The following is a 22,995-nucleotide window of genomic DNA, read 5'->3' as shown; positions in this document are numbered from 1 at the left end:
TTTGAAGGGCGCAGAGCTGCGGTTCGGAACCGGGGAGAGAAACCAAAAATCCAGTCGGCACCGGTCCTGGGTGGAGATGCAACATCCCGGATGTTGGGAGGAAAAACGGCGTCCTTGTAGTTCTACGTCGGGCATCAGAAGCCGTCGCGCACACACACGCGTAAGCCTACGTATTTAAATGTGATGTAGCCGAGACGCACTGGCTGGACAGGCGCTGGAGAGAGGTCGCTGACGGACTGCGCGTGATGCTGAGTGGACAGCAGTATTTCTCTCTGTGTATTCCAGCAGAGACGGGCTATTGACAGCAGATTCGCACTTTGTTCTGCAGTGCAGCTCGTCATCACAACCAGATGCTCCGCGCCGGACCGGACCCGTTCACTTTCATGCCGTCCAGCCCGACCGGAGCCTGAGAGCCCGAGAGGATGCAGGTGAAAAACCAGATCTGCACCGAGCGGAGCAGCAGCGACGACCCGGAGCAGGATGACAGCGAGAAGAAGACCTCGTGTTTCTCCAACATCAAGATCTTCCTGGTGTCGGAATGCGCGCTCATGTTGGCACAGGGCACCGTGGGCGCCTATCTGGTGAGTTTCACCCCATCCTCCTCCCCCTCCTCCTCCTCCTCCTCCCTCCAACACACACACACACACACACACACACACACACACACACACACACGCACACACACACACACACACGCACACGCACGATCGTCGCATCTCGGTGGGTCTCGGGTAACTTGGGGTTAACGCGGCGCCCTTCAGACCCGGCACAAGGCAGCCAGTGAGCAGCGATGCGGTGCCGCCGCCGCCGCCGCCGATAATAATTATATTATTCTGATCACATTAGAATAATCTCATCCTCCAGCAGCCACGGGACGCGGCGCTTTCCCTGATTGATGACTTGCTGCGTATTATCCATCAGGCCTATGCACCATCTGCATGACACAGAGCGCGTCATAGCGGCCAGGCTCCACGTTGTCGGTGGAGATAAAAAAAACATACATATATATATGTATTTATATGCGTATAGAGATGGTTTGTTGGAGAGCAGGTTTGGAAACGCCGGTTCAGGAGGTCCATCCGACCTGCCGGCTCTGCCACATCTTGCAGCCGCCTGCCTCAGCAACACAGCGAGGCCTTTGACACTGGAGGAGATACAGGCCTAGCAGATGACGTGATCACCACAACAGAAGCAACAATAGCTTCTGTTGTATTTGCACTGCATTCCCACTGGCAGTTTGATGTGCTGCTTCATGCACGGATGTCTTTACGGCGATGTCACTATAAAAGATGAGATGTGCTCCGGAGATGGACCGGTGGGTCGAATGAGTTTAGGAGCCAAGAGGAAATAAACATGTGTTCATGCATCTCATGCACATGTACTGACGCTGAAGCATCACGTTCAAAAACCCTGTTCCACAGATCTATAGATCGGGGATGAATGCATTTTGAAGTGCAATGTCAGCTGTTTATTGTGTGGCCAAAGGCGACCACAGCAGTCATTATAATGTAGCTGTGTGGTCTATCTTCATTAGTCGGAGATGGCCCGGCCACTTACTGTAAATGTGTATAAATATGAAAGATGCCTCTTAAATCCAGCTTATTTTCTGCCTGATCAAAGCCACGGTCTTTGTACTATAAATAATAGCACATGCACAGTGTTTCATTTGACTCTCCACGAGGGACACAACACTCGACGAAGAACTCGTCTTCACACACAGTCTAGAAAGGCAGTTTAAAAAGAGGTAAGGTCAAAGGTCAGTTTCTTGAATCTCATCAGATTTCACTTTTAGATTAGTGCAGATTTTGCGTCCTAGTTCGGACGCTGAAAAAAATAGAGCCAAAATTGTATCAAACTGCAGACGGCCACATCTCTGAAATGAAGGCATTGTTTAGAAAACTTGCCAAAAATAAAAGTTCCTCCGTGATGTTTGGTGGAGACTGCAGCTTGGCAGAAACACAACTGAGCTGTTTTTTAAATGTGTTTTGCACCAGTCCCAAATTTAAGGTGCATAAGTGTTTACCTTGAAGACTGCAGTGGATCTTCCTCCTCTAAACCAGCATCTCAATACCAAAAGTGCACCTTTAGCAAATCCTGCTGCAGACAAAAGCACTGCCTATCCTCCCCTGTATAAAATGTAGTTTGTCATCATCTTTCCCTGTCTCTTTTTTAATTCTGCCACTTAGTCGGTTCGCACTGTACATTCATTCTCTATTCTTTTGCTTCCAGTAGCAGATTTGATTTTTTTTAAACAAATAACTTACAGCAACATTGAAAGAGGACAACGCTCTACTGACTGACGGTCAGCAGAGCAGCATATCAACCTCATACATCAAACTGAAACGGTGGAAGGTTTTCTCTCTCGCTCGACAACAATGTGTATTGGTCGAAAACATCATCGGAGTGGGACTGGACTAAAATGTCTAAATCTAAAAGCTGTGAAGCCGCTGTTCTCCATCAGCTGCCATCCTACGTAACAGCTTCGTACATAAATCTTCTCGGGCCGCTGGAGTAAATCTTAACCCTGCCGTTTAGCCTTGGTGACCTTTGGACTGTGTTCTCTCAGCTTATAACATCAGGGGAGTATGAATCACAACGTTGTCATAATTGTAAGTGAACAGTGGAGAACACTGATATGTTCAGCAGTCATTTGAACTCGTAGCTGACAGACAGGCCGTCCCGTCTCTGACTGTCCCGTGTGGTCAGGGCCAGGGCAGCGTGACTAGAGGGCACGGCTATCTCTTTCACTTTAGTTATCGAGTTTAAGATGCATTATTCAACTGGACCCCAACATATAGACAATTTTCCAAACAATACGCTGAATGTGCTGTAACTCTGCTACGTTGTTCATTCTGGTCACATGACATCTATTGCTTCTGTCCATCCGGGGAGAGGGATCCTCCTCTGTTGCTCTGCTGAAGGTTTCTTCCTTTTTTACTATCTTTATTTGGGGAGTTTTTCCTGATCCGATGTCCCGGGACAGGGATGTTATGTAGGGATGTTAAAGCCCTCCGAGGCAAATTTGAATCTGTCATTTTGGGCTATATAAAATACATTTAATTGAATATTCCAAAAGCGGACTCGGGTTCGACAGAATTCCGACAGGATCACAAGCTTTTCATAGAAATCTGGGTGTTTCAGTTTAGTGACCGCGTTAACTGACTCGCTAAAGTCACACAGGTCTGAGATTTCTTTCAGTTGCATTCGCCATCTTTGGTGGTTAATGCCTCTCCAGCTATTGCACTCTGTTGCCAAACCGCATGCGCACACTTACATAAGTAATTATTTACGAACTGTAAAAGGGATCTAAATCTCAGATGTGTTGTCCTGTTGATCCATTGCTCAAGTGATTTTTCTAGCACAAAGGGTTCCAACCTCTTACATGTTCGGATTTTAAGCTTTTTGTTCCTGTACTGTACTAAAAAAGAACACTAAAGTCGTCATTTTTTGGTTTTGGAAATTGTGACGGGCACATTTTACAGTTTGCAGACATTTTATAGAAGAAAAAGTTCAACAGTTAATTGACAATGAAAAAAAATCGGTAGTTTTACAGGACAAACAGGATGAGCAATGGGCGTAAGCAAAATAAATGTACCATGTACACAATCTCTCTATTTTCAGCTGCCTAGTCATGGTTTAATTCTGCTTTTCATCTGGAATACCTTTCAGAGGTCTCGGGGCTCACACTGTACCTTCTGCTGTGGATGAATGATTAATACAAGTTTAAAATAACTCCTCACCAACCTTTCACCGTCAGTCCCGTAGATGATCCGGAGCACATTTGATGCAAGGAGCCACTTCATCACTTGCACGCCCGGAACACAGCTGGTACGACGTGTTTGTGTCCGTTTCATAATTAGAACAGCTGCGTGAGGTTTTCTTGCCTGAAGCCACACACATGCACACATTCCTTCCTCTCAGGTTGGCATCAGGCTCGCCTCAGGGCTGTTGGGTGGGGAGGAGGAGCTGTTGGAAGCAGAGCAGCTCACTGTGTGTCATAAACATGTTGCTGACATGTGGCCGGCTTTAATGTTGAGCACAAACATTGAAATGTAACACAACATATATCGTAATTTATACCTCGGACAGATTTGGTACAGTTATTAATACTGTAGAAACTATACATTATTCATTCCTGAATATACAATCAAGTGTAGAAAACCTGCATTGAAAAAGTTAGTGGGTCGACTGTGATGTCATTGGAAACCATAAATGGCTGTAACACTGTCTCTCTCTCTCCCTCTCTTTATATGCCTCTCTCTCCCTCCCTCTATTGTGCTCTCTCCCTCTCTCTTTCTATGCCTCTTCCTGTCCCTCTCTCCCTCTCTCCATCTCACTCTCTGTCTCTCTCCCTCTCTCAATCTCTCTCTCTCTCTCTTTCTCTCTATCTCCCCATCTCCCTCCCTCCCTCTCCCTATCCAGGTGAGTGTTCTGACCACTCTGGAGAGACGCTTCAACCTCCAGAGTGCAGATGTGGGCGTCATCGCCAGCAGCTTTGAGATCGGCAACCTGGCCCTCATCCTGTTCGTCAGCTACTTTGGCGCCAAGGCCCACAGGCCCCGGCTGATTGGCTGCGGCGGGATCGTCATGGCGCTGGGGGCCCTGCTGTCGGCCCTGCCGGAGTTCCTGACCCACCAGTACGAATACGAGGCCGGGGACTCGTGGCACGCCGAGGACGGCAGGGACATCTGCTCCAACAACTCCAGGTCAGAGAACCGAGACTCTGGGTTCAAATGTGGGAACAGAGCCAACACCAACATGATGTACCTGCTGCTGATCGGGGCCCAGGTTCTGCTGGGCATCGGGGCCACACCTGTCCAGCCCCTGGGAGTGTCCTACATCGATGACCATGTCCACAGGAAGGACTCCTCGCTGTATATAGGTGAGTAGCACCGAGCTACCGTACAACCGGAACATGTACGCTGTAGTGAAGTCTGTGTTTATGGCAGTTATTGTTTGCCGTCGTCCACAACGTTCACTTTTTTCACACTGCATCCTGAGCCGAGCACACTAATCGCTCAAAAATCGCTTAAAAAATCCAAAGGTTTTTGCTCTGTAGCTTCCATCACCGCTGACTGAAAGCACTGTTGTCAGCTCAGCCGTGATGTACAGTTTAATTATTATTTATTTGACCTTTATTTAACCAGGTAAAATCCATTGAGAACCAATTCTCATTTGCAATGATGACCTGGCAAAGAGGCAGTAGCACAGTCCACACAAGTGACACAAACAGCACACATACACTACAGTATGACATACACATGAGAAAAATGACTAAAATCAACATAGGTAATTTAATAAACACTATGTACAAAAAAAGGCGGATTACTGGATGTTCTTTGTAAAAAATGGTAGAGAGAGAGAAGTGTTAATGTTCCTTCCAGGTTAAAAGCGGAGTCAAACACCATGAAAGTACAATCATGATGTGATAAATATGTTGTGGTTTCAGGAAACAAGCAACAGACAGAAACAAAAGAGATGAAAATGATTTTGCCTAATGGCCTGTTGAAAATAGGATGGAGGTTGATACCACCTTTATGTGTGTACACTATATGAAGCTAGAGGCAGCAGGCAATTAGCCTCCCTTAGCTCAAAGACTAGAAGCAGGGGCAGCTAGCCTAGCTCCAGCATCTAAATCCTAAATCTAACTTGTAAAACCACAACTTGTCAGCTTTACTTTTCTGTTCATGTAAAGATAAATTTAATTAGTCACATTTGAGAGGTGCAGGTAGAAGAATATATCTATTTTTTTACTTTTGAGAGAGCAAGGCTCGCTGTTTCCCCGTTTCCATTCTTCATGCTAAGTTAAGCTAATCGCCTGCTGGCTATAGCTCCACATTCAGCGCACGGACACAAGGGGGGTATCGATTCCCTCATTTAAAAGTGAATTAGCAAAACGTTGAACTGTTTAACTATTTCTCTAATGATGTGTGTTCGGCCAACCTGAGGCGCCCACTCAACATTAATATACTGTTATTGAAATCACTTCAATATGAGAGCTGGGTGCAAACAGCAGTCACAGCAGTTGTCCGTCCCTCCACACCAGGAGATGGAGTGTACGGCTGGAGTAAAATATACCAGCAGATGTTACTATTGACTGTGACATCCAAAACAACCACAACACTGGCTTTGGCTAAGCTAAACTTGACAACTATTATTTAGAAGAGCAATAAAAAGAAAAAAGAAACCACATCGAGTTGGATTCTTCATGCTCTTACATTTGGTCTGACTTGGCCTTCCAGTTGGCTGGAAGTCATAAGAAACAAAGGCTAATGGCATAATAAAATCTGTACAGTCCAATGTCTATTAAAGTAAATGGGCTGATTATGTTGGCATGATTGAAACATGACTGTGACATTAATTATTCACGTGTGCACTAAATGATCAACTCTCCTGCATTAACGCAGAGGCTCGTTTTAGAGGAGGATTTATAATATTACAAAATGATATTTAACAAAATCGGATCGCTGATATAATGGTCACCAAATCATAATTAGTCATGATAAGTTAGACGAATGGATAATGGCCGGTACGTAAGAGAGAGAGAGCTGTGGTTGGGAGCTAAAGCAGTTTTAGGCTTTAGTTAATGTGCGCTGCTGGTTGATACAAATGTGGTCGCAATCAAATCACAATACATGGATAAAGACACCAGAGTACACAACCGATGGTTAGAAGAACGCTCAGAAGTCCGTTATTTGAAAATAATACATCTACCATTTGAAAGCACTGATCAGAATTCTATTTTTAGACATACTGTATATAGTGCCATTTTCTTTCAAGATTGTTTGTTTTCCATTTAAGTTTTTCTGAATAGTGTGTGTGTCTTCTTTATTTTTTTTTTTATGATTTTAGCCCATTTTGTCTTCAGAAAAAGGGTCTAATCGTGTTTTGGATAAATACAATTTCAACAAATATTCAAACTGGAATGACCATATGGTGCTTAATCGTAGGGCGCGACCTACAGCTCTTCCTGTAATGACGCTGACCTTGACTGAGCCTTCACGCTACAGTCAGCCTCTAATGTGCTCCGCAATCACTGAGCCACAAAGGTGTGGGAGGACCAGTTCCTCCTTGCAGGATCAGTGTGGATTATTATCTTAATGCCAAGTAGTGTACGAATCATATATCTGTATAACAACTGCTGATCATCGCTGTGGCGTTACCACAGTGGCTTGTCAATCAGGAGCGTCCGGTAATGCGTCGGCCCGCCCCTCCTGCCAACTACTCAGTTTACATACAGGAGATGATTTGAGATGGCAAATTCCTTGACGATCACAAACTTCTTTGATTAGATTGCGTTGGTAAACTGGAACCTAACAATATAATTCCACGCTCTCTGCCGCTGCTCTCCTGTTGCACTCATCAAGACACATTTATCACATTTAGTGGATCTGACTCACAGACGGAGGTTGTGTTTCAATGTGGATTGTTCATAGTTGTATGTCCAGATTTAATTTTTGGGGTGAAAAAAATAAAAACTCCTATTATTTTATGTCAGTATAGGAGATGAAACAGGTCCAGCAACATGCTTCTGTTCACTGCACAGTATTGACTTGGTTTTGTCCCCCCGATAATGAGTTTGGACCAGTGGATGGAAATGAGCCTGGCTATTAAACATGTTAGTTATGTGTGAGGGGACGCTTGAGTCCATCAATACTTGCTATTTTATGATCTTGCTGCTGAAGGCCATGCCGCTCAGTATTTAGTGGCTAATAAATGCCATAGGTGTGACGCAACAAAAGGACTGCACACTGAAGCTTGGAAAAGCAAACCTTGTGAACAGAAGATTCCGAAGGAATATTTAAATTTGATCTACTATTTTCTATATTGTTTCTATATTGAAGCTGTCGGTCTGATCCGGATCTTTCTCTCCCCACTTTTATTCCCAAATTCGTTGGGCAAGTCCTCAGCGGTCAGCGGCAGAGGACCGCAGTTACACTTACAGCTGAAACCAAGAGGTCGACATAACACACATTACAGTCAGTCTGCCAAAGTTGCCAAGGCAACAGTACAGAGACAGGCGCTCCAGTCCGGCTCGTAGCAGAGCTCCACCTGGGGAGACGGAGAGACAAAAGACTTATGACGAAAGTAAGGAATATAAATGTAAACATATTTTTGGGGTGACTATTTGCCAGTAATTAGATCAGATAATTAGGAGTATTTTCGCTTGCAAATAAAATGGAACTGTGGCTAGTTAAATTGTACTGTCAGTGTGAAAATACACCGGTTGATCTAAAAAGTTACCATTGAATTGTCCTCTTCTCCATTTTGGCAAATGGAGAGTATTTTGTTCTTGGGTTCGTATTGGTAATCATCTTCCATTGTTATAGACTCTAAAATTCCACAATCATTCATCTCTTCTTATTGCAGTTCGCACTCAATTGCACATTTTACAGCTGAGTATGACATTCAATTATTTTCTGATAATGTACACCAGTAAAACCACCATCACATTAAAACCATGAAGAGCTGATGCAGCAATAAGTCAAAGCTCAGCTGTAATTTATTTTATTGTGCAAGAGGTCTTGTGCCGTCCTGAAGCTCTTCTTCTTGTGGATTCATCAGTTTGCTCTTACGGGAGGATCATAGGCACTCAAACAAAATAAAGAAAATACCAGCCTGGCTGGCTACCGTGTGGCTAGCTGCTCCTCCTCACAGGCTTCTCTGTTCGTCCTTGACTAGTTGCGTCTCTGTTTGCGTTTCATTGCAGACCTCTTGCAGGGTGAGAAGGCCCTGCGGTTTGTTCTGTGCACGCTTTGATCTGTACAGTCTCTGTCAGGAAGAGAGGAGGGAGGGAGGAGATATGAGGGATGGATGGAGGGAGGGATGGACCGAGGCTGGAGCAAACAGGGCTAGAACCCAACAACCCGACCTATCCCCCAGCTGGGCGAGAGGCCAACTCATACCATCTGATCTTGACATTACACTTGATATTTAGTGTTTTTTTTGCATTTATTTCATTGTAATGTGATAACGAATTAGCACAACTACACATTCACCATCTCTAAAATTCACTATTTGTTCCATTTGTAAAATAACTTCAACTGCATGTATTGTATTCCCGCTTGTGCTTCTTCCAGTCTTCCAAAAGAAAATTGCATTTCAAATGAAGTTTACGGTTCTTCTTTTTTTTTGGCGACAGCCCTTACGGTAGATCTGTTTTGTAGATTGCACTTCCTGTTCTTTTGTGAGAAAGAGAAAAGTCCACTAAACATACAGTACAGCTGAGGTTCATGGAAAATGTATTCGTTTCGCAGATATTTAGTCATGAACCAAGCTAGTGGACAACTTGGAATTTCTACCTGATGATGGCTCTAGATGAGGAGTCAACAGATCACCAAAAATATCTAAATTCTTCCTGAGGGGAACATTTTAAACATTTCCCCCAAAACCACACAATGTCCCCCTGCTTGTGGCGCTGAAGAACAATTCAAGGGAGCGGCAAAGTAGGTAGGGTTCATCCTCTCGGGACCATGAATGTCTGTGATATCATGATGGACCCACAGGGCCTTTAAAGTTAAAATCTCAAATCTATCTAAACTTTCCACTAAGTACTCGGTGGATAATGATAATAACAATAACTCGGTTTGACTTTAAGAGTCAGAACTGTCCGTAAGTATGAGTCGATTTTATGCTTCTTTTTTTTTTTTACATTCTTCAGCTGTTTGTAAATGTGCATGCATTGCGTTTTGGACCAAAGTTTCGGACTCACATTCGGCATCATGGGGGCTGTTCTTGTGTCCTGGCTCAGTGCACAAGGAACCAGCTCTTTCATAACATCCCCCGAGCTTCTTCCTTTGACACTTACAGATAGTCTATTATTCTTTTCTCCACACCACCCCCTCTCTGCTCGCAGTTTTTTTTTTTTAACAATCCAGGCATATTGATTGCCATGGTTACCTCCTGCAGTGTGGCTGCTGCGTCGTCCTTGTGGCTCAGGAATTACACGGAGCCCAGCCTCCATACAGTACATGTACATGCATCTTATGGGCTGCTTCCTTTTCCCAGTTTCAACGGGTGGTGGCCGTGTTTGAAGAGCTGGACGTGTGGAAACACGGTAACACTGTAAGAATACACCCTGAATAATGCAGCGTGACAGACACGCGGTTAGGAGGAGTTTAGCAAACATCTGACTGAATGCTTAAATAATGGCTGCTCTGTCGCGGCCACTTCAACCCACACGGATCAATACTGCCTGGATGCCAGATTGAGGACACAGGAGCAAACCAGCAAACAGTACTGAGGAGCCATGACACATGTCCTCCAGCATGCACCTGTCCTGTATGTCTGTTCTGTGTCAGTACTGTATCCTGTTCTTTCTCAAATGGGGAGTACGCTTTGTGTGTGTGTGTGTGTGTGTGTTTGTTCAAATTATTGTGAGCAACTGATCAGGGAGCTGACCGGTGAAAAGAAGCAGACTTCATGTTTCAGTTCTGTGGCCATCAGATCATTGTGCCATCTGGCAGATAAGAGGACAACAGACAGGGATACGCTGCAGCGCGAGCAATAAAGAGTGAGATCTGTGTGTCCAGAGTCAACAGCCTTGTCTCCTGCGAGGCTTCACTTAGCCACAACAGAGCTCTGATCTAAATGTCAGCAAGACAATGTTACCTTGCTGATGTGTCGCTGCTATGGTGTTCCCACTGTTCACCATCTCAGTTGGGCATGCTGACACTACAATGACAATCAGTGGATAATTCAAGTTATTGGCTGTATATAACCACAAATGTCCACCTCATGTTATCATTATCCTCTGGACACTATGGGCTTGAGCAACATCTCAATATCCATCCAATAGCTGTTGAGATATTTCAGTGAGGACGAAAGTGGTGAACTAACACTGCTATCCAACAGATCCACTCTTCCCCTGTGCCTCCTAGAGTACATGGAGAATTGGACGTGATGTTGAGTCTGTGTGTTCGTGTTTGCACATACAGTATTTATCCATGTCTATATTTCATATTTAAAGTCTTGACCTCCGGCTTCCATGACCAGAAAATGGCTTCCCGTAGAAAGACTAGCCAGCTCCTGAGCTCCGTTGACTACAGTGTAACGTCTGAGCCGGATTGTAATTGGATTATTGATTGCCGTCTACTGCGTGACTGATACCGCAGATGAAGGCAACTGATCCTCCTATTGTATCGCTCACAGAGCCGCCAACAGAAAAGCAGCTGTTCTCTTACAATATTCATGCTCTGCACCTTTTTTTTTACTATAATGTAGCCCTAAATAGTTTCTGCATTCCATCCTAATGAGATCTAGTATGTGGTGCTTTATAAATGTGTGTATCTCGCAAAAGAAAGATGCACATCTTCTGCTTTACAGTATACAGCCAGTCTATGTGAGCGTCACAGGAACACTACTCTACAGACTCAGTAGGTCGCTCAGTAATGTATAAGCATTTGTCTGTAGTCTTTTAGATTTGCTCTTTGAAGTCAAAGTCGAGCTCTACACATGATTTGTCGGTGGCAGTAGCAGCGTGGCTCTAGGGAGGGCCTGTCAACCCGCCCCTTGGGTCCAGACTGAAATATCTCATCAACTGATGGATCGCCATGAAATATTGTGAGGACATTCATGGTCCCCAGAGGATAAATGGTACTGACTTTGGTTATTGTTGGGCGACCGTGGCTCAGTGTAGTGGAGCAGGGTCGTCCTTCAATCAGAGATTCGATCCCCGCCTGCACCACTTCCTGTCGGCGTGACACTGAACCCCAAATTGATCCATAATCGGGGGGCACTTTTTATTTTGTGCAATGCTTTGTGAGCAAAAAACCTCCAAAACTAATGACGTTCCCATCAGCAGCCGCTGTACTTTGTGTTCAGTGCTCATTAGCAAATGTTAGCATGCTAACCTAAGATGGCGAACACAGTAAACGTACCTGCTAAACATCCCTGTTGTGTCGCCGTCGTCCCTGAGAGCACGTTTGCACACTGAACTCTCTGCCGTGTCCTTACAAGTGAGCCGTTAGTCAGACTGACGTCACACTTCTTCTGTATTTTATCAGCTGTTGAAAATGGTGACAAAGTGACATGCTAGACCTTCTCATTAATATGTGAACGCAGAGCCTCAGACCCGGCTGCGCATCAACAGGAACGTTTTACGGGCTGCAGCAGCAGCAACAACACAATGAAGCACTGCAAATGTACAGTAACCGACCGTAAATAACAGTACAGTAAAGTAAAACCGGAGGGGTACGGCTCTGCAGCCGCTGGGTCAGCTTCTCCCTTTCCTGCCTCACATCTTAGTCGCTATTCATCGCCGTAATGCGTGTAATGAAGCGCTGTGAGGCTGAGAGAGTCCACTGCAGCAAAATGTTTTTACTCCAGTGGAGTTATTACTCTTCCGCCGTAGGACAGCAGAGGAAGGAATGGACGCTGACTCAGCACACGCTGTCTGCTCAGACCGGACCAGGTTGTTTTATATGTGCACCTTTTAGGAGCACCTATGCCAAGATACAAAGTGCCAGTGAGTGAACCGTGCCATAATGTGAGTCTGAGTGAGAAATTATTCATGTGCTGGCAGTGTGGCCAGGTGGAGGAGCCCTGTCTCATACAGTATGACCTTGCCTCTGCTGCATGCATTGCAGCTGGCTACAGAACACGGGCAAGTCCTTTCTGTTTTTATTAGATGAGAGAGACAATGTTAACAATTAAAAAAAGACCAAGTGACTACAGAGCACGAATACATTGTATATGTTGATTTGTGTTGTTATTCCTAGAGAACCCTCGACAAATCTGTTTAGTAGCGCTTGTTACTTTACTCGCTTCATCCCTGGTGTTAAATACACACTTAGTCTTCAGTGAAATAGATCCCCATCTAACTACTTTTAGGTCAACTCATGAATAAAGGTGGAAAAATTATTATACGTTTATAAAGAATTGACCAAAATATCATTCAGCACACGAGAAGAAGACTTTGAATTACAGCATTTAGCATTTAGCATTACGCTGGGGAATAAAATAACCATTAAATATAACTGATCAAATACATTACCTAATCAAATATACAATTTAAATAATAGGAATACATTTTGGAGACGTCCTTTCTGGTTTCTAGTGAAAATGTGCAGAAGTTGGTGCATTTGGGGACTCATGTCTGTGGGGGAAACCTTAAATAGTCTTTGGCATCATGTGCAAGACGTTTTGACTTAATTGTGATGCTTTTGAGGTGGTAGTTTGTGTTTATGTTGGATAGGATTGCATCGTAAGATGTCTGCGATATTTCTCCATCCACATTTATGAACATGAGCAGGATTGCTGGACTATTCTGGTGGATTACAATATATGTGCACACACAACTGTTTCTGCTTTTTGTTTTGAAATGTTTGTGTCCATGGTATTATGTGATCTGTCACAGTGGACTCACCACTTTGAAACCACAGGGATCTTCACTATTCTGGTACCACTTTGTCCACTATAAAGCTTTTTATAAGGACTTATGAGCTCAAAACGCTTTATAATTGCTGGTCACTTGCTGATATTTGTTTTGCATAGTGTATTATAAGTTTAATACATTGTATTCATTTTATAATGCATTATAATCACTTCTATAACACACTATAATGTAATGATAAGTTCCTCTTAAGTGGCCATTGTTGGTTTTAAGTAAAGTTAAAAACATATAATTGAATTTATACAAGAACAACACACAAAACATGAAACACTTTACTTTTCTTAACTTATAATTAGGGTTCGATGACCAGCAATCACAAAGTATAATGATACTTGACCATGTAAGTCATTGTACAATGTGTCACGATTATTGTTAAAAAACATTATGGATATGAATGAGTGCTGATTGCTATAATTATACAGTGCTGAAAGCCGATTATAACGTAGTATATGTTCACAATGCGTTATAGATCATCATAGAAAATGGTGTTACCAAATGTCTCCTTAATATTATTTACTCAACAAATTTTCATGAATAACCGTCCGGTGATCCGCCAACATGGTCGGATATCTAGAAAGCTTTTGGCTTAACGTCCCTCCTGGTTCTGGTTTGTACATGTGTGCCTGGGCTGTAATCAATGTCTAACTCTACTTGTGCTCCTGAAAGCAATATATTCAGGACATGTTTACCCTTATAAACCCCAGCAGCCCCCAATGATGGGGTCAGAATTCTTCATCAGGAGGTCTTCCTCACTCTCCAAGTCCTCGTACTCCCATGCATCGATACCAGAGCCACTGATGTGACATAGCAAAAATAAACTGCAGAGCCTGGCCTTACAAGAGCATATAAGTCCATTGTACATGTTTATAACACAATTCAACCATAAATATTAACATAAACCATAAATATGACTCGAGAGGACTCGAAAGTGACTCCAGAGAGCTCCCCAAGTCATGGAAAAATGTTCATATCCCTAGCTTGATGCCACACATGACTGGTGCACCTTTCTGGAAAGCTTACGACCTACGGAATCCGCCAATTACGCCAAAACCACTGTGAGACAAAGACTCAGCAAGATATCAACCACATTCCAGCCAAAAAACTGAAATATGACTTACTTATGAATGAAACGATATTCCACACGGCCTTGCTTGGTATGTATTGGTGCATCTGCTTGAGCAGAGGCCGTCTGTGTTGGAACCAGAGGCGTTCGAGGTCCAGAGAGAAAGTTAGAGCATTTTGGCTTTCAGCGGACCTAAAGCTACGATACTCGAAATATGCACTAAATGAATTACTAAAAACATTTAACTTTGCAGAGATACTGTAAACACATAGTGCTACTTTATAGTACACAAAAAAAGCGATGATATGTATAATTAAAAAGAGGAAACACATCCTGGAAATGGCAAAACTATTATTTCCGGGAACAAACACATGTCAGGTTCAGGCCAAGTGGCGGACTATATTATGTACAGTATTAAAAACACTTAGCCGTTCGATTCCACGGAGAGGAGGGGCGGTTGCATCCTCTACAAGCTCTCAGTTTAAGTGAAGTGTCTCTACATGCCATTTCCAAATGGCTGGGTCAGACAAGCTGCCAGACTTTTACATGGACATCTCAGTCCTCGCTAAAGCCTTTCCCAGAGTGTCGGTACTTCAAAAATATAAAATGATCCTGTGAATTGTGCTTTTCCTCTTACAGTTACTTTCAGTCATCTCGGGTCACGTGACGCCGTGCCACAGAGAGCCCGGGTCGATGATGTAATTAAAGTGATCTCCCATTAGCGTGTTGTCCGTCAGGAGCGTGTTCCTGTAGCGTGCTCTTCATTCGCTGTGTTTATTTCCACGGCTCTCAGACAAAGCAGATGGAAAATAGAGTCTAGAAGGATACAACAGCAGTCTTTTTTTTTTTTTTGCATAGAAACATTGGAAATCCATTAAGGTTCCCTCTGGAAATATTTCCTAGTGCACAGCATTTCCCGCTAAAACAGCCCAGAGCATGTGTTTGAGATGGGTGTCAGATTTAATTCCCACATGTCAACCTGCACTCTGCTCTGCCATTTTTAAAGCTCATGCAAGCACCTTCTGTGAGACATTTCTATTGGCTTGTATTGGCCATGAGGATGGCAAGTTTAAGAATTTGGTTCCAAAATACGATTAGCATTGTTTTTTTGTTTTTTAAATGAGTTCAACTGATGGAGGATTTTTAAAGGATAATTGGAAACACAGGGGGTAAAGTCCTAGAATAACTTGTACAGACCAGACGAGACTGTTATTTAATGAAGAACTTAATGCAATCATATTTCTTCCCGGCTACGCTGAGGCCCGTCTATCATTGCAAAGTCAATGCATCCAGAGGGATTTACATGCGGCCTCTAATGAGCAATCAAAAGTAAAACCAATCCTTTGAAAATAAAACCTCAGACCCATTTGTTTTTGTATTTAATGTATTTAGAAATGTGTGTGTACATCATAATTCCGTAGTTGCAGTGGTTGCTGTTGTTTGCAGCATTTTCTAAAATTCGGTCGCAGTAACTTTAAAATGTTGAAGGTCAGAGCAGTGTGAACATTTTCTACAATCTTTCCATTTGAGACAATTTGAGGGGAAAGTTACGTGTTTCGGTAACACACTTTATATGTAAATGCATGATCAGTTTAAAATATACTCCCATACAATTTGTAGTTTTGAATCTCAAAAACACTTCCTGAAGTCCACAATCACAATGAAAGGCATCACAATGTTAGTCCACCGGACTCCATTACACAAATGTATATCAAACTAAATAATTTCACATAATTATATTTCAGATAAAAAAACAATATCCAACTTTCTTTCAGCGTGAAGATTCTGAATCAGAAACGGTTTTATTTCCAGGCAGGTTTGCACAGGATGGAAGTTGTTTTGGTGCATAGAAATAAACCCTATTTTAAAAAAAAAAACATGATATAAAATATCAACATTTACAATAGAAAATGTGAATACATATAGAATACGTAAAAAAAATACTATAATTTGTATTGTGTGTGTATATATATATATATATATATATACATATATATATATATATATATATATATATATATATATATATATGTATTGTATATATATTTATATATACACTATTATTTGTACTGTGTGTGTATATATATATATATATACTGTATATATATTGTGTATATATATACTATTATTTGCATTGTGTATATATATATATTATTCTCAGATTTATCACTGGATAAAACACATTATATACAATAAAAAAAGAATAAAAAAAATGTATTATGTATATATATATATATATATATATGTATGTTTTTAAAGTGGAAGAGCTGCACAGTTGTGTGCACACTTGATGAGGGGATTGGCAAAATCCAATATTGAAATAGTGTTTACAGTTTCAACTATCGACCTCCAGTAACACATGATGTACTTTCGATGGTTAAAGCTCGAGTCGGCCATGGCAGTGAAAGAGTGTCTCTGGCCTCCAGCCGTGTCTCCAAGGAACTGTCCGGCCCGCAGACCGCCATCAGTCCTGCCTGCTTCCCCTGACGGGCGGCGGGCAGCTGTTGCTTTAGGATTATGAGCTCTCGTCTCTCCTCACGCCACGACCGAGCTTAGCGGTGATTCTCCGTCACCGTGAATGTTGTCGCTGCTATTGTCGTCAGCACAAAATAAAAACCTTGAAAACTGGACAATGTGGCTCTCTACTCCCCCTTTATGTATCTGATGTAATAGTTAGAACTACTAATTAGACATATGTGGCTGACTGTGTAAGACAAAAGGAAAATGCATGTGGCACACTCGTGAATCACAAGTATTCCTCTCACCTTTCGACTGTGTATTTCAGATAATGGAATCAAAAGAATTAGAAAAGTACCTTTTGAATAATTGTGGATAAAACACGTCTTTGCGTTGAAGCAGATTTTTTAAAAGGCTGCTTGAGACGATGCTTCTCTCTGACTTGTATCATGGACATTTCATCTTTAGAAATGCACTGATTAACGCTTTTCGCTCTCAGATGTATCACTGCCGATAACCACATCATCATAACACCCCTTAACCGGAAAAAATAATAATAATAATTGACCGGCCCTCTCGTGCGGCCACTTCTGCTCTGGGCTCTTTTATTAGCAGTCAGGCTTCTGGAGCTCACGTCTATTGTTCCACTTCCCACCAGCATGGATAACTGAGTTTCAGTGCCACACACACACACACACACACACACACACACACACACACACACACACACACACAGCAGGAGGAAATCAAGCCGAGCTCCTGCACCAGCGGCTCCCCGCTGCTCTGACACTAAGAACACTGTTCATGATCCTGCGGGATAATCTAGTCTTAGATCAATTACTCTGTGCAACCTGTGAGCAGCATGTTACAGCGGTGTGAATACATCTGCCAGTGGGAGACATCTGATTACATTTATTGTCCCATGGCATGAATTCAGCACTTAATCTTTACTTGAATAGAATGCATTTTTATTCGGTCGGTGGGTTTAGCCAACAGACGTGTGGGAGGACGCTCCATATTACCACATATTTAATAAAAGGGCTTCAGTAATAGCCACTTTACAGTCTTGATACAATGCTGCCCTCTGCTGAAGGATGAGGAGAAATGCACTTAATGGAAGTCTTTGTTCTTTTAGTCAGTAGGTAGATTAAAAAAATATTACATTTAATTAGGATTTATATTATTTCATTCAGAGAGACAGTCCAATGTGTTGCACAGATGTATATTCACACAAATGTATAAACACACATATACATGCAGTACATATACATAAATATTTACACAATAAATACAATTTAAATAAATAAATAAAACAAAGCAATAGATAAATAGATAAGTAATTAAAACACAATAAACAGCAGCAAATTAAATATAATTTATATTAATATTTTAAGAGCTATACATTAACATTTAAAACATACCAAAATAATAGATAATAGAAACAATAATAGTAATGATATATATATATATATATATATATATATATATATATATATATATATATATATATATATATATATACTCTGTATATACTATATTTAAATTGTCAACATCTAATCTCAGCTAAAATAAACAATTTACTGCTGTTCCATTTCATTTGAACAAACTACTGACTATTTCATGCTCTCTCTCTCTTCTCTCTCTCTCTCTCTCTCTCTCTCTCTCTCTCTCTCTCTCTCTCCTTTTGTCTTGCAGGTATTTTATTTTCCACATTAGTCTTCGGCCCGGCCTGTGGCTTCATCTTAGGTTCTGTCTGTACCAAAGTCTACGTTGACGCTGTCTTCATCGACACCAGTGAGTTGTCCGTTGCCTTTATTCTTTGTATTTGATGCATCCTTAAATGTTGTTGTTTCCATCGTAATAGTAACATTTGTATTGACCCTGCTGGGAAGATTAAGAATACAGAATAGATTTCCTCTGGCATCCAGTTTCTTCACCCTGCTCAGTGACAGCATCGTTCCCCGTCCCTCTGTGTGGTAAAATGTCCCCGCCTCTTGTCCAGGTAAGCTGGACATCACCCCGGATGACCCTCGCTGGATCGGGGCGTGGTGGGCCGGCTTCCTCCTCTGCGGTGCCTTACTCTTCGTCTCATCCCTCTTCATGTTCGGCTTCCCCCAGGCGCTCGACGAGCAGGACATGGACGGTGGCGGGGAGAGCGAGCAGGCCATGCTGCCTTCCTCCCTGACCCTGGAGTACCAGGGCTCCAAGCCCAACGGGGCCGTTCATGGCTTCGACATGAACAGCGGACTCTCCGTTTGTGAGCATCTGCGAGGTAAGGAGCCGCTCAGGAGGGCGGCGACGCCGAGGAAAGACGGGGTGGCGAAGAGGACTGGGTCATTTCCGAACCGTCACCTTCCTAAAATAATGGCCCAAGTCATTTTTTTTAGGTTTTTCAGAAAACACAAAAACTTTCACATTGTCTTTTGACTTATACTACAGGGGTAGAATTGCATGATCTCTTCAATTGAGGATTTAGAAGATTTTTGTCAAAAAATGACTTTAGCCATTATTTTGAAGAAGGTGACGAAATGTAACATTGGATTTGCTTCATCTCAGAAACTATAATTTGTTTTAATTTTTTCTCCATTTCCTCCTCCGCTGACGCAGTAATCCCCCGGGTAACCAGGCACCTCCTCTCCAACCCGGTGTTCAGCTGCATCACGCTGGCCGCCTGCATGGAGATCGCCGTGGTCGCCGGCTTCGCCGCCTTCCTCGGGAAATACCTGGAGCAGCAGTTCAACCTGACCACCTCCTCAGCCAATCAGCTGCTCGGTAGGCGGACCGTTACCTTGTCCCAGTGGAACCCATCATTGTTCTGTTTAGCAATCAAACAAACAAAAAAAGGGAAATGCTAATATAATGCCAACATATGTGCAGTGCAGAACCCTCTACTATTATTTTTTTGAAATATCCCCCCGCCAGGTATGACAGCCATCCCCTGTGCCTGCCTGGGTATCTTCCTCGGCGGGCTGCTGGTGAAGAAGCTGAACCTGTCCGCGCTGGGCGCTGTCCGCATGGCCATGATGGTCAACCTGGTGTCCACCGCCTGCTACGTCTCCTTCCTCTTCTTGGGCTGTGACACCGGACCTGTCGCCGGGGTGACTGTAGCCTACGGAAACGAGTAAGCAGATAAAACCATCTCGTGCACATTTTGACAAACACGTCCAATAGTTCAAGAGCCACTGCCATTGTCATAGGATCAAGCTGATCAAACTCAGAGGCAGTGTTAATGATTTATGGAGCTTTTCTCCAGGACTGTGCATTTACAGTAACATGGAACCACAGGCTAATATCTCTAATGTGATGTATCTGCATTCTCAGTGTTACCTCTGCTTTTTTAAAGATGATTCCACATGCATCAGTCAGAGCAGAACAATGCGTCTACACTGCTCTTGTGTTGAGTTTAACTACATTTCTCACATTTTTTCTGAGTCACACGGCTTCTCAGTAGCTCAGCTCTTCTATCCATCGAGCAGTGAGCCACACAAGCTGCTTTTCCCCCCGAGCGCTTCTGAAGCTCAAGCTTTCTGCTGTCAGTAAGTGACACTGCAGCCGTGCACGGGCGTCTGTACGCTAAGCTCTTCTGTGTGACGTGACACAGCGAGCCGATCTTTGGGCTGATGCCTACGCCGTCTCTGCTGCAGGGAGCACAGACGGCTGAGGCTACTTGATTGAAAGTTAGCAGAGGCTGTAGGCGTGTCATCACGGCCATGAACGTACACTGTTGATTTAGATTTATATCCAGTGGGGTAGGCTCCATAAGCGCAAGGCAGGTGGATACTATATGGTAGTAAAGATTCATTCATCGTTAGAATTTATATAATATTATGAATTATGTTTTACTCTATTGACAGCATAATGTAATTCAATGTAAAAAGATTGCTTGGATGTAGTTCAACTACTTTTGCCATGCTTCTGTAGCTCGGCTACACTTCCCGAGTAGCTCATTTTTTTGTCTCCGTTTGAACATATGTTCTCCCCAACATGACCTTTGACCTCCTCCATAGGACGTTGCGGTCCTGGCAGCGACCTGAGTCGGCCTGCATCAATAACTGCAACTGCTACACAGCATCGGTGAGCCCGGTCTGCGGGTCCAATGGAGTCACCTACCTCTCGGCCTGCTTCGCCGGCTGCACCAAACCAGTGAGTGAAGCCGTTGGCGTTAATCATTATCAGAGACATTAATCCATGCCTACATGCATACATACATATATACACGGGGCATCCGTGCTGTTTTAGATTTATTTTTAAACCATTTTGATCTCATTTCTTGTCTTTGTGTCAGAACCTGACCAGCTGCGCGTGTATATCCAGCACCAGTGAGGAGGCGGTGGCTTTACCGGGGAAGTGTCCCAGTCCAGGCTGCCAGCAGGCATTCCTCACCTTCCTGTGTGTGATCTGTGTGTGCAGCATGATCGGAGCTATGGCCCAGACGCCCTCTGTCATCATCCTTATCAGGTAAAGAGACCTGTTGCTATACATCGTCTGCCCACAAGAGGGAGCTGTTGATATTCTAAGCTGCTCAAAGGTGAACAGATGGAGAAGAAAACATTGTATATGTGAATGAGCAGATCAGTATGAACATCACTCAACATAAATATAGTAAATCATGCACATCTGTCAAATGTTGGGCTTATCACGATTTCGGGGCTATTTTCCTCCTTGTTCCCAATATGTCAGTAGAATTACATTTTTATTGCAAAACAATAACATTGTACTTATCAATTTAAACGCTGTGATCTGTGAACACGTTGACATTGCTAAAGAAAAGACATCATGGGGCAAGAACACAAACAGGGAGAGGACTATTCCTGTTCCTCAATAATAGTTTGATATTTTGGGAAATGTGCTCATTTGCTTTCTTGTTGAGAGTTGGATTAGAAAATCGATATATAAATATAAATATAGAGCTACAGTCAACTGACGGTTAGCTTAGCCAGAATAAGACTGGAAACAGGGGTAAACAGCTAGCCTGGCTATGCATAACAAAACCAAACTACCAGCCCTAAAATAAGCTAAGCTAAGCTAACAAATTGCTGGCTGTGAGAGTGCTACCAATATTTGTATCTGACACTTTCTGTGAAACAAATATCCACCAGTTACCAAACTTACTGTATTTGTTGCAGTTATGTGTGCACACAATTCTTCGATACAACAAGCACAAATTACCAACTTTTTGGGTGTGCTCACTTTCTGTTTTACCCCCAAATAAAGTGGAAGATGTCTAAACTGTTGGATTGTTTACAATCTACATTTCTGCCTGACATGTAAACAATATTATCATAACTTAAAGAAGTGATGGCCCGAGGTTATCATATGAAGCGGCTACTGACCAGTACAAAGCGTTTATGCCAAGTCTGTCTTTGTTTTCAGAACCGTAAGCCCGGAGCTCAAGTCTTATGCCCTTGGAGTTCTGTTCCTGCTCCTGAGACTGATCGGTAAGAACTGTGGTATACCGGTATATTGACTTCATGCACTTTACTGTCATGCATTTAGAAGCACAGAAAATGATTTGTTCTTCAATTTGACCGGCTACACGTTCTGCACCACACTGCTGTGTTCGTGACACTGCACACTGCTGGCCTGTGGTTTTGCTCTGCGGTCACCTCGGTTGAACTGAACTTCACCTGCATGAAGGAAACTCAAACTGGTTTGCTTTTTCAACCTCTGACCTGCTGTCTGTCCGTAATCCCGTCCCTCTCCAGGCTTCATCCCTCCCCCGCTGATCTTCGGCATGGGCATCGACTCCACCTGTCTGTTCTGGAGCTCCGTCTGCGGCGAGAAGGGAGCCTGCATGCTGTACGACAACGTGGCCTACAGGCACCTGTACGTCAGCATCGCCATCGTCCTCAAGTCGTCGGCCTTCATCCTGTACGCCACCACGTGGCAGTGTTTGAGAAAGAACTACAGGAAATACATCAAGAACAGCGAGGGCTACCTCACGCCCACCGAACTCTTCGCCTCCAATGTGACTCTGGACAATTTGGGCAAGGAGATCACCCAGAACCCAGCCAACAGGACAAAGTTCATATACAACCTGGAGGACCAAGACATGGGTGACAACATGGAGTCTGTTTTATAG

At 43.2% G+C, this 22,995-nt stretch overlaps 1 protein-coding gene across 1 annotated transcript; it reads left to right on the top strand.

Annotated features, from left to right (window-relative positions):
* Positions 1–422: 422 nt before the first annotated feature.
* On the top strand, positions 423–22,995 carry LOC306735673 (solute carrier organic anion transporter family member 3A1-like; the record flags this gene model as incomplete). The annotated part of the gene is made up of 10 exons (XM_079217173.1): positions 423–581; positions 4,423–4,882; positions 18,609–18,707; positions 18,916–19,185; positions 19,521–19,685; positions 19,836–20,034; positions 20,921–21,056; positions 21,199–21,371; positions 22,287–22,351; positions 22,619–22,995. The coding sequence occupies 10 exons, from the start codon at positions 423–425 to the stop codon at positions 22,993–22,995; spliced, it is 2,103 nt and encodes a 700-aa protein (XP_079073299.1).

Source organism: Taurulus bubalis (genome assembly GCF_910589615.1).
Source record: "Taurulus bubalis genome assembly, chromosome: 4".
Taxonomy (NCBI): domain Eukaryota; kingdom Metazoa; phylum Chordata; class Actinopteri; order Perciformes; family Cottidae; genus Taurulus; species Taurulus bubalis.
This window is presented reverse-complemented; position numbering and strand designations above follow the sequence as displayed.